Source organism: Monodelphis domestica, chromosome 1, assembly GCF_027887165.1.
Source record: "Monodelphis domestica isolate mMonDom1 chromosome 1, mMonDom1.pri, whole genome shotgun sequence".
NCBI lineage: Eukaryota > Metazoa > Chordata > Mammalia > Didelphimorphia > Didelphidae > Monodelphis > Monodelphis domestica.
In genome coordinates, this window is record NC_077227.1 from 318056623 (window position 1) to 318069221 (window position 12599).

The 12599-nt window shown below is 36.1% G+C and overlaps 1 protein-coding gene and 1 pseudogene across 1 annotated transcript in view; one reads left to right on the forward strand and one right to left on the reverse strand.

Annotated features, from left to right (window-relative positions):
• Positions 1–12599, reverse strand: part of TDRD9 (tudor domain containing 9) — a 236276-nt gene that overhangs the window by 86358 nt on the left and 137319 nt on the right. Inside the window, exons 12-13 of the mRNA XM_007473479.3 lie at positions 3309–3366; positions 1753–1857 (exon numbers count right to left, since the gene is read on the reverse strand). Of these exons, the coding sequence (XP_007473541.2) occupies positions 1753–1857; positions 3309–3366 (163 nt within the window). The remainder of the gene's footprint in view (positions 1–1752; positions 1858–3308; positions 3367–12599) is intronic.
• Positions 10822–11696, forward strand: LOC103103259 (purine nucleoside phosphorylase-like; annotated as a pseudogene).

Below are 12599 nucleotides of genomic sequence, written 5' to 3' on the forward strand. Positions count from 1 at the left end.
AGATGGCTAGACTCAAAGAAAAACCTCAGTGCAGTAAGAGGTTTCCTGTTAGGTATCCAAGAAGGCTGAACTTGGCCCTGTGCTGTTTACTATTCTCATGAGGGACTTAATGAAAGGATAGGTAGGTGTCCTGCTCATTTTATATACAGATAACACAAAGCTGGAAGGGATAGCCAAGATACTGGATAACAAAGTCAGATCCTCAAAGACTACAGGGGTGCACTAAATCTAAAAAGATTAAATTTAGGAATAAATATGAAGTCTTACTCTAGGTTCAAAAAACAGATTTCACAAGTACAAGATGGAAAAACATCATCAATAAATAATAATGATAATAATAACTAACTTTTCTGTGGTGCCTAGTATGTGGCCAATATTGTACACTTTACAAATACTATCTAATTTGATCTTCACAAACAGATACGTGCTACTATTAAACTTATTTTTCAGATCAGAGAACTTTATGTAGACATGAAATGATTTACAGATGGTCACATAGCTAAGAAGTGTCTGGGTCAGGATTTAAACTCTTCAATCTATACCTTTTGTGATCTAGGGGCACTGTTTATCTGAAAAAAGATGTGGGGAATATAAAGGTCTATAAACTTCATATGGATCAGCAGAACAATGTGGCAACCAAAAGACCAAGAAAACTCTCCTGCAAAAGGTGACATCTGAGCTGAGTGAAGGAATCTAAACGGTTGAGATGAGGATGGAGAGCATTAAAGCCATGGTGTGAAGGAGAGTGAATAAAGCGGGAAAGAGATACAGTACAAAGGTACAGAGATGATAAATGGAGAGCCATGTGCAATACAGTAGGTGGAAGGGAATGAAATGGAGAAAAACTTAAAAGGTAGAAAGGGGCACATTATAAAGGGTTTTAAAAGCTAAATTGAGAAGTTGATATTTAATTCTAGCAATCATAAAGAACTGAGGCTCATGGGTCAGATATACACTTTATATAAATCATTTTGAGAGCTGAGTGAAAGATAGGGTTGAATGGGTTTGGGGGAAAAGGTAATTAATTATGATTTGGACATGTTAAGTTTGAGATCTCAATCTCCTAAGCATCTCTACATTTTTAAGTCAAATCTCTATGTTGTTCCAGCAATTATCTGCAGTAGCTATTACTGTATTACCTATTTTAATTTACCATGTCTATTTCTCTTGTTGTTCAGTCATGGTCAACTCTTCAGTAATCCCATTTGGAGTTTTCTTGGCATAGAGAGATCCTGGAATGGTTTGCCATTTCCTTCTTCAGCTCATTTTTCAGATAAGGAAATAGGCTTACCAGGTTAAATGACTTGCCCAGGGACATATAACTAGGAAGTATCTTCAGACAAATTTGAACTTGGGGAAATAAGAGTCTTCCTGACTTCAGGCCCTGCATTCTCCATGAACCACCTAACTGTTTTCCAGCCTTGTCTATAAGCAAGACCAAAAGCTATGACCAATGTGCATAGAGTAATAAAAGAAGCCACGGACCTGTACTTGAGTAAAATAACAATGTAGTTCCCCAAGTTTGAATTTCATAAAAGTAAAATTTCATATATTAAATGTCACATATATTGAGGAATGAAATTTGCAAATAAATTACTGTTCTAGTGTGCCAATTGGTAGGCTTAAAACCTAAAAATTAAAAATATATATAATCTTCTAATATCTACAACCAGTTACAAAGGAGTTTACAAATTTGAGAGGATCTCACTGGTTATTTTCAAATATTACACACAATAAAGTAATGCTTCTCACCTTTTCTCTGATTACAGCTGGTTTTAGAAGCCCAACTCAGTCGAAGACTCTGGTAATTAGTATCTTCATCACAAACCAAAGTTCTAGTCAAACAAAAATCTATAACTGGACCAAAAAAAGGAGAGAAAAATCACAAACACTTTATCAAAAGAAATAATTATACAATATTATCAAAGATAAATAGAGAACATTTTGTACTGAGAAATACATTTAAAAATAAAATGCAAATGGAAAATGCTTCAAAAGTAGGTATGGGTTAGATGATTGCCTGAAATCCCTTTCATATCTAATATTCTATGAATTCATAACTTATTCATTGTTCTTTTTTGTCCTTGCTTTTTTCTCCTTCTCAAAACAAGTTTTATACTCCTTTAGGGGAGGTACTATTCTATTCTTCTCCAACATCCCTGTTTGCCTTGCACAGTGCCAAAATACACAATCAGCACAAATAATTGTTGAACTCAAATTAAATACTAAGAATGTATGGGTATTTGATAACCCATACATCATACTTCTAAAGGAAGTCAATTTAAATATGATAAAAATTACTCTTAACTCCTATCCAAAAGTAACTAGCCATATATAAGTATTGAAGGACTGCCTATTAAGATGCCCACCTAAGTAATTCAAAGTTCAGACAACTTTATAATAAAGCTTCTCTTATAGGCATGATGTTTATGTTTACACCTATTTGAAGTTTATGCTTACTGGGTACAAGCAAAATCAAATTATATGACATTGGCTTATAGTGTTAAAAAAGTCAGATCAACCCAGGGAAATGCCATGAATGATTCAAGAACTTAGCTAAACAATATTCCTCATATATGTCATCTAAAATGCTTACTGAACTGAATATTCTATTGGCAAATTTTGAAATAGTACGGAAAATCCTTTTAAAAACCATTATTTAGTAAAGAACGTGGAAATAAAAAGTTACTCATACAACTCCTATAATTTTGTGTTCTTTCCCCTGATAGTGACAGAAAATTGAAGGAATTATAATGATTGATAATACTCAACATTCTCCAAGCTGTTCTATAAATAGTAATCAAAATTGTTTTGTAGATGATGTCATGTATATATTTTTTTCTTTTTTCCATCTTAGGCTCCTCTCTATCTGCTTCAGTCTGACAGTACATATCCAGGCCCCAGTCCCCACCCACTTCCCCCAACTACAGGGCCTTTAAATGATAACACTTTCCCAACATTTATAAGTGACAGAGAACAGCAACTGTTGGGGAGGAAGTGAATGAAAGTGAGGACACCCATTTGGTTTCCATACTGAAAGGCAAAACTCAATGAGGGGTGGAAGACTCTATCTATACTATTCACATGTTCCCCGATTTCAGAAAAATCACCGAATACCAGTCATCTTAGCCAAAAGGTGATTGCAATGATACATAGGGAAGTAGTTATTTATAGAAAGAAAAAGAGAACATTGAGAAGAAATTTTTGATGGTGTAGGGGAAAAGGGAGAGGAAAAAGAAGAGAAAGGAAGACAAATACTTGGAAATACTCTATTTTTACTTCATAATAAAAACAGAGACATTACTTACCATATTTAACATCTGGAACTGTGACAGAACTCTCTGCTATGTTTGTAGATAAAATAATCTAGCAAAATAAAATAAAATACATTATGAATACCCTCAATGAATAACAGGTAAAAAGGAAATCTCCTAAATGGGAAAATTAGAAAACTCTTCAATATTACTTCTATGTATAATTTTGTATAAGCAATTGAAACCAAATACCATTAATAAACAATAACAATAGATCATATTTCTAGTGTGCTTAAAGATTTTACATAGTATTGTCACCAAAATAATTCTATGAGGAAGGTCAGTGTAAAAATGATTGTTGTTACTGCTTTTTTCAGATAAAAAACCTAAGCTTATAATCTTCCTAAGATCATACAACTAGTTTTGAAATTGGCATTCAAGATTTCATTATTATTAACCTACTATGCGTTCTCCTGAGTGATTTACCAGGTTGGATGTCAAATTCAACTCCATTTAATTTATTCATGCAATGATGATTTATCAAGCATCTACTATGCAGTATCAAATAACAAAGTTAAGGATAGCCTTGTTCAAAAAGACCCAGGTCCTACTGGAAGTGTAACTTTGGACAAATCACTTAATGTCTACTGATCTAAGGTCTAAACCAGCGGCATCCAGAGATATCCAACATGGACCTGCAAGAGCAGTTAGGTGGCTCAATGAATAGAGTACCAGACCTAGAGAGGGGAGGTCCTGGATTCAAATATGGCCTCAGACACTTCCTAGCTGTGTGATCCTGGGCAAGTCACTTAATTCCAATTGCCTAACCCTTACCACTCTTCTGCCTTAGAACCAATACTTAGTATTAATTTTAAGGGTTAAAAAATCATTTACACACACACATACACATACACACACACACACACACACACACACACATACACATACACATGCATGCCTTCAACACACCAGAGTGCAGCCTAAACCAGATTAAAATGTAGCTGGGAAATTTATAACAATATCAAAAAAATATACAACAAAACACAGCATTAATATGATTTTTAACTTGATTTGTGCCTACAGTGGTTCTTATGTACAATTTAGTGGCCCCATTTCTATTAGAGTTTGACATCACAACTCTGAGCAAAACTCTAAGCCTAGAAATTACAGAGTAGGCAGAGATCTGAATTAGTTAAAGAGAAGGTCCTTACTATGGAGCCACCTAAATCAATGAAAATCACCCCCAAAATATATAGTTACATTGTCTATAGATCACTATGGGAGGTACAAATTTACATATATAAATATGCATATCATTTGTTTTCAAGTATCTTAAGTGTCATCACATGAAGGAATAATTACTGAGGTAGGAGCAGCTAGGTGGCACAGTGGACAGAACACCAGGCCTGCAGTTGGGAAAACATTTCCTATTGTGTAATCCTGGGCAAGTCCCTTAACCCTGTTTGCCTGTTCTATCTTAAGAGTGGTTGCTAAGGCAGAAAGTAAGGCTATGGAGAAAAAAAAGAATTGAAGAGATAGAAAGCAAAGGGCCTGGAGAATAAGATAAGACATCTGAGCTGGGATATTAAAAGATCACAGGTAAAAAAGCATTTGCCTGAGTAAAATTATAGAGATGGGAGACTGTTAGGAGAGGTGTTCAAAATAGTCTAGGGTGGTATATAAAAAGAAATATAAAAGATAATTATTGAAAGACAGACTGGTATAGACTCTGGAAAGTACTGGACACTAGGGCAAAAGTGACTGAATAGGCATCCAATCAAGATTTTTAAAATGAGGAATAAAATGACAAGATGATAAAAAAATTATACTGACAACTATAATAAAGAGAACTTTGGACAGAGTATATGAAATGATAGGTAGAAATAGATTTCAAGAAAGCTGAGAAAACATAAGTTTTCATATAAGAACTGAAGCAAAGTGAAGTGATCAGAATCAGGAAAACAATGTATACAGGGACTATAGTAGTGTAACAAAAAACAACTTAAAATGCCTGTGTATAAGGCAACATACAACCACAACTTCAGAAGACTGATTATGAATTATTCATTGCACCTCTTGGCAGAAAGGTGACAAATGAATTATATGATTTTTGACTCAGTAGATACATGGATATATTTTGCTTAACTATATATATTTTACAAAGGACATTTATTCAGAGAGAAAATAAAATTATATAAAGGATAGGAAAGGGCCATAAAGGCAACGCCAAAACAGGAGAAAAGAAAACAGATGCCAGGGGAAGTACTGGGAATAGACAGCTTTCCCAGGAAAGTCAGCAGTACAGGAGGGAACTCTTGATAAACATTCTGGTAAAAAAAGGAAAGATTTAATAAAAAACCATAGGGAAGGTGATAGGGAATCAGTAGTTCCTAGGGTAAAAATGGTGTAAACTATGGAGGGAATTAACAATTCATGCTAGAACCTGAGAGAGAAAGTCAAGCATAGACCGACAGGTAGCTTATCTTAGAATTAACAAAAGTAGTTCTTGAAGTGTTCAGCAAACGAATGGGTATGATTCCAAGGATAAAAATTCTAGAGAAGTCAACTGATAAATGAATCTGCACACAATCAGGCAATAAACTTGACTTCAATTTCTAGTAAAATTCCACAATGTATTAAAAAAAGAGTTAGTGAAATTTAGGAAATGAAGAAGTAACAAAAAGCCAACATGGCTTTCACAAGAATAGGGTATAGCAGACTAATGTTATCACCTAACATTTTTGCTAGAATTATTAAGACTGGTAAATCAGGAAAATTCTGTATGGTTTACCTAGATTTTAGCAAAGTGTTTGATGCTGTCTTTCATGCTATTCTTGTGGAAAAGATGTAAAGCTGCAAGTAAGAGTATAGGACAATTAAATGGGCTCAAATTTTGAAGAATAGAATTGATGGAACCTGAAATTGAACTCAGAAATATTCATTAACAGTTCAGTGTAAATATAAAAAAAAAAAAGTCTCCAGTAGAATGCCTCATGGCTCTGTATCTGCCTCTAGGCTGTTTAACATTTGCACTCATGACTTTAAGTTAAAAGATGAAATTTGGATTAAAAGAGACCTTGACAAGCTAAAACACTGAGCTGAATCAGTGAAGGTGAAATTTAATAAACACAAAGAGTTATATAGGGGGTTCAAAAATTCATAAGTACAAGTTTGGGGAGACATAGACAACAAATCTGTATTTCAAGTTTAATCAGAGCTGACAGTGTGATATGAAAGTCAAAAAGGCTAATGTAAATATTGTGCTAAATTAAGAAAAGCTATTTTATGGGAAGACTTGTATAAAATGATAAAGAGCAAAAAAAGCTGAGCCAAAACAACTTTTTTAAATATCCAGAATAATGTTAAGGAAAACAATAACAAATACATCCAGATCATCAATACAATGACCAACCTTGATGCCAAAGAACTGATGGTGGGATAATTTTTTCCTCCTTGCAAAAGAGATACTTGTCTATAGACACAGAAGGAAGCATTAATTGTCAGAAATTACAAAGGTGTTGGTTGATTCTCAATTGACCAACTCTATTAGTTAAAAGTGATAGTCATTTGGAAGTAATAATCACTCAAGAGGAACATCAATAAAAACGTTGGCAGTTGGGGGTGGAGGTGAGAACAAGAGACTGAAAAAGAGTTATCAGAAATAAGGAGGTCTTATTTCCAGCCTTAGTCTCTACCTTAATCAGAATGGAGCCAGAATTTTATATCTAAGCCTATGTTTCATAGAATGTAGATAAACTGCAAAATAAGTAAAGAAGGGCAACCTAAATGGTAAAAGGTCCTAAAGTCCATGCTATGATGTTGGATAGAATATAAGGGAGAATAAGCCTATAGAAGGAAAAGAACTGTGTTGCCTAATAAGATTCAATGGGAATAATAAGATGACCGTTTTCTATTCCTAAAAGTCATTTCCACAGAAAAGGAATTACACTTGTTCTGCTTAGTCACATAACAAAAAGCAATGAGTACAATTTCCAAGAGGCATCTAAAATTAAATTTGAAGGAAAAACTATTAAAAGCTAGTCAAAAGTTGAAATGGGATGCTTTGGGAGAAAGCAGCTCCACTGGGAAATCTTTTCCAGATGGACTAGGTGGCTACTAAGGTCCCTTCTAACTGAATCATTTTTTTGTGAAAAATTACAGAGCAAAATGAGTACAGGATATAAGCAGTCTAGTTTGGGTAAACAAGAGTACATGAAAGTGAGTGGTGAGATAAGGCTTTACTATCATAAAGTAGCTCAAAGCCAAACTGTAGGTAGAATTCCTTTTCTGTGCCATGGACCCCTCTGCCAATACACTGATGTTTATGGATCTTTTCTCAGAATAGTGTTTTTTTTAACATTATTTTATTTGGTCATTTCCAAACATTATTCATTGGAAACAAAGATCATTTTCTCCCCCCCACCCCCCTCCCATAGCCGATACACGATTCCACTAGGTATCGTATGTGTTCTTGATTCGAAACCATTTCCGTGTTGTTGGCATTTGCATTAGAGTGTTCATTTAGAGTCTCTCCTCAGTCATATCCCCTCAACCCCTGTAGTCAAGCAGTTGCTTTTCCTCGGTGTTTTTACTCCCACAGTTTTTCCTCTGAATGTGGATAGAGTTTTTTAGATCCCTGCAGATTGTTCAGGGACATTGCATTGACACTAATGGAGAAGTCCATTACCTTCGATTGTACCACAGTGTATCAGTCTCTGTGTACAATGTTTTCCTGGTTCTGCTCCTTTCGCTCTGCATCACTTCCTGGAGGTTGTTCCAGTCTCCATGGAATTCCTCCAGTTTATTATTCCTTTGAGCACAATAGTATTCCATCACCAACATATACCACAATTTGGTCAGCCATTCCCCAATTGAAGGGCATCCCCTCTTTTTCCAATTTTTGGCCACTACAAAGAGTGCAGCTATGAATATTTTTGTATATGTCTTTTTCCTTATTATCTCTTTGGGGTACAAACCCAGCAGTGCTATGGCTGGATCAAAGGGCAGACAGTCTTTTAGTGCCCTTTGGGCATAGTTCCAAATTGCCCTCCAGAATGGTTGGATCAGTTCACAACTCCACCAGCAATGAATTATTGTCCCTACTTTGCCACATCCCCTCCAGCATTCATTACTTTCCTTTGCTGTCATGTTAGAAAATCTGCTAGGTGTGAGGTGGTACCTCAGAATTGTTTTGATTTGCATCTCTCTGATTATAAGAGATGTAGAGCACTTTTTATGTGCTTATTAATAGTTTTGATTTCTTTGGCCGAGAACTACCTTGCCCATTTATCAATTGGAGAATGGCTTGATTTTTTGTACAATTGATTTAGCTCTTTGTAAATTTGAGCAATTAAACCTTTGTCAGAGGTTTTTATGAAGATTGCTTCCCAATTTGTTGCTTTCCTTCTGATTTTGGTTACATTGGTTTTGTTTGTACAAAACCTTTTTAATTTGATGTATTCCAAATTATTTATTTTGCATTTTGTAACTCTTTCTAAGTCTTGCTTGGTTTTAAAATCTTTCCCTTCCCAAAGGTCTGACATGTATACTATTCTGTGTTCTCCTAATTTTCTCATAGTTTCCTTCTTTATGTTCAAGTCATTCACCCATTTTGAATTTATCTTGGTGTAGGGTGTGAGGTGTTGATCTAAAACCATCCACATAATTGACCATATCAATAAGCAAACCAACAAAAATCACATGATTATCTCAATAGACACAGAAAAAGCTTTTGATAAAATACAACACCCATTCCTACTAAAAACACTAGAAAGCATAGGAATAGAAGGGTCATCCCTAAAAATAATAAACAGTATATATCTAAAACCATCAACTAATATCATCTGCAATGGGGACAAACTAGATGCATTCCCAATAAGATCAGGAGTGAAATAAGGATGCCCATTATCACCTCTATTATTTGACATATTACTAAAAACACTAGCAGTAGCAATTAGAGAAGAAAAAGAAATTGAAGGCATTAAAATAGGCAAGGAGGAGACTTATAACTCTTTGCAGATGACATGATGGTCTACTTAAAGAATCCTAGAGACTCAACCAAAAAGCTAATTGAAATAATCAACAACTTTAGCAAAGTTGCAGGATACAAAATAAACCCACACAAGTCATCAGCTTTTCTATTTACTCCAACACAGCTCAGCAGCAAAAACTAGAAAGAGAAATCCCATTCAAAATCACCTTAGACAAAATGAAATACTTAGGAATCTATCTCCCAAGACAAACATAGGAACTATATGAACACAACTACAAAACACTCTCCACACCACTAAAACTAGACTTGAACATTTGGAAAAACATTAACTGCTCATGGGTAGGACGAGCCAATATAATAAAATGACCATCCTACCCAAACTCATTTATCTATTTAGTGCCATACCCATTGAACTTCCAAAAAATTTTTTTACTGATTTAGAAAAAACCACAACAAAGTTCATTTGGAAGAGCAAAGGATCAAGGATATCCAGGGACACAATGAAAAAAATACAAAGGAAGGGGGCCTTGCAGTCCCAGATCTCAGACTATATTATAAAGCAGCAGTCATCAAAACAATTTGGTACTGGCTAAGAGACAGAAAGGAGGATCAGTGGAATAGACTCAGGGTAAGTGACCTCAGCAGGACAGTATACGACAAACCCAGAGAACCCAGCTTTTGGGACAGAAATACACTATTTCATAAAAACTGCTAGGAAAATTGGAGGACAGTGTGGGAAAGATTAGGTTTAGAATAGTGTTTTTTTAAATGTATAAAAATAAAATGCATAGGACTACAAAGGAAATAAATTATGATGAAACACAGTTATCAAAATATTTAAACAAGTTCTTGGCCTTAAGTTAAGAACTCTGAGTATATTGCCTTAAATAGAACTTCTATAGTATTTTAGCTCTAGCCTTTCCTACAAATATGTGTCAGTCAGTTCTAGACATATCTCCTTTCTGCCTGGCATTTATTTCCTCCCTTTTCTAGAATCTAATGTACTTGGAACTTTCCATATCACATGCAATCTCACTCACTGTTGACTCTTTGACTATGATATCAAAGGTGGAAAACCAGACACAGTTGAGTAAGACCTCACTTCACTAGTCAGCATCAGTGAATTGCATTTGAGTCCCAGCTATAGAAGCAACAAGAGCTTCCTTTTAGCTTGGGTGTAAAGTTGGGAGGGAATCTCTCATAGAATCAGCAAAACCTCCTGCTCCACTGTGGAGATTATACTTTATGCAATATCCTACACTATAGACTAAGTTGTAAATACATCCTTCCCCCCCTCCCCCCGGACCTCTCTTATCTTGTCCTTCCTCATGCCCCTTGAGTGTCTCATGTTAAGTTTTATTCTTCCCTTATATTTGTTAATATAAGATCATAAGAGCCTTTTGCTTCAGCCATCTTGGCCTATCTGTGTCTTCAATAAAAACTATGAAGTGCTACCATATTAGATGAAAGAGAGTAGGCTGAACTCCTAACTGACTGGGGCATTTGGAACTTAGTGGAGAGGAGCCAAGGAGAGTAGGCAGAAGCCAAGTGGAGCAGGACACCACGAGGGTGGCCATGGAGAATGAGTACAAGTATGAGGATTATAAGAAAACAGCTGAGTGGCTTTTATCCCATAATGAATATCGTCCCTAAATAGCAGTGATCTGAGATTCTGGACTGGGGGGTTTGGCAAATACAGTGACCCAATTGCAGGCCATTGACTACAGTGAGATACCCAACTTCCCTCAGAGCACAGTTGCAGATCATGCAGGGCAATTGGTATTTAGATACTTAAATGACAAATGCTGTGTGATGATGTAGGGTGGATTCCACGTGTATAAAGGGTATGCACTCTTGAAGGTGGCATTCCCTGTTAGGGATTTCCACCTTATGAATATGCATGCATTAATTGTCACCAATGCTGTTGGTGGACTGAACCCTGAATATGAAGTTGGGGATGTTATGCTGACAAAAGATGATATGAACTTGGCAGGTCTCAGTGATCAAAATCCACTCAGAGGACCCAATGATAAAAGATTTGGAGAAAGGTTTCCTCCCATGTCTGATGCTAATGATTGAATTTTGAGACAGAAGACCCATGGTATATGGAAACAAATGGATCAAGAACAACCATTTCATGAAGGAACATACGTTATGGTGGGAAGCCCCATCTTTGAAACCATGGCAGAGTGTTGGTTTCTGCAGAAAATAGGGGTTAATGCCATGAGCATGAGCACAGTGCCAGAAGTGATAGTGGTTATCCTTCATTGTGGCCTTCGGGTCTTTGGATTCTCCCTTGTTAGAACAAATCAATCTTGGACTGCAAAACCCACAAGACTGCCAATCATGAAGAGGTACTGATGGCTGGGCAGGAGGTTATCAAGAAGTTGGAACAATTTGTCTGTATTCTTGTGGAAACCATTCAGCCACTATCCGAAAAGACTTTTTGACTTCTCCTTCCCTGCTGCCTACTTTTCATTCCAGATAGTGGCCAGTTTCTAATCCTTGCTGAGTCACTTAGCTCCCTACCCTAAGGTGTTGGTAGAAGAACTGGGTATTTCATCTCCTTGGAATATCTACTTATCCTAGTAGACCTCTGCTCCCCCCCCCCAATGTTATCTAATTCTCTTTTTTATTCCTTTGATGCCTTCCTGGATCATTCCATTGTAACTCCTAACCCACAGCCAACATTCTTCATTCCACCTCTAGTGGATGTGAAGATTAAGCCCACATTGCACTAAAGCTGCTGCTAATATTTTGAAAGGACTACTACTCATATTCTCTGGGGCATATTCTCTGCCATGCTATGACTTCTGAGACTTTGGGCCCAGACCAGTGTTTTACAAATAGTACTATGCAGGAATAAAAAGATAGCCAGACAGAACTGTTTCTGCTTTTCTGTGCAGGGTGGGGATAAATATAGTTTAAGCTCCAAGAATATTGTATCAAAATATGGATTGAGGCATGATGATAACTTTCTCAGTTAATAGTGTGTTTCAGTGCTTGTAAATTGTGCTCAGGACATTAATAGGCAAGACAAGGAGCTACGTAATGTAGGGCTACTTTTAAATGTATAGACACATTAAGTGCCACTGTTAGATATTTTCAGAGAGGGATAAAAGATAGCTCCATCATCCCAAGGCATTTGATTGGTAGAGGGATATGAGAGACATACACAATACAATAGAATATATTGCAACATTTGAGATCCAGGAAAAAGAAGTTGAAAGGTTACTCAGGCAATTTATCAACAGAAAAAAGGAATTCAAAATCCCACAGGCAATTACCATTCCAGGTGTAAGAACCAAGAACACATACTGAGAAGAGGGATCAGAGGAATTATCTTCTTTCTT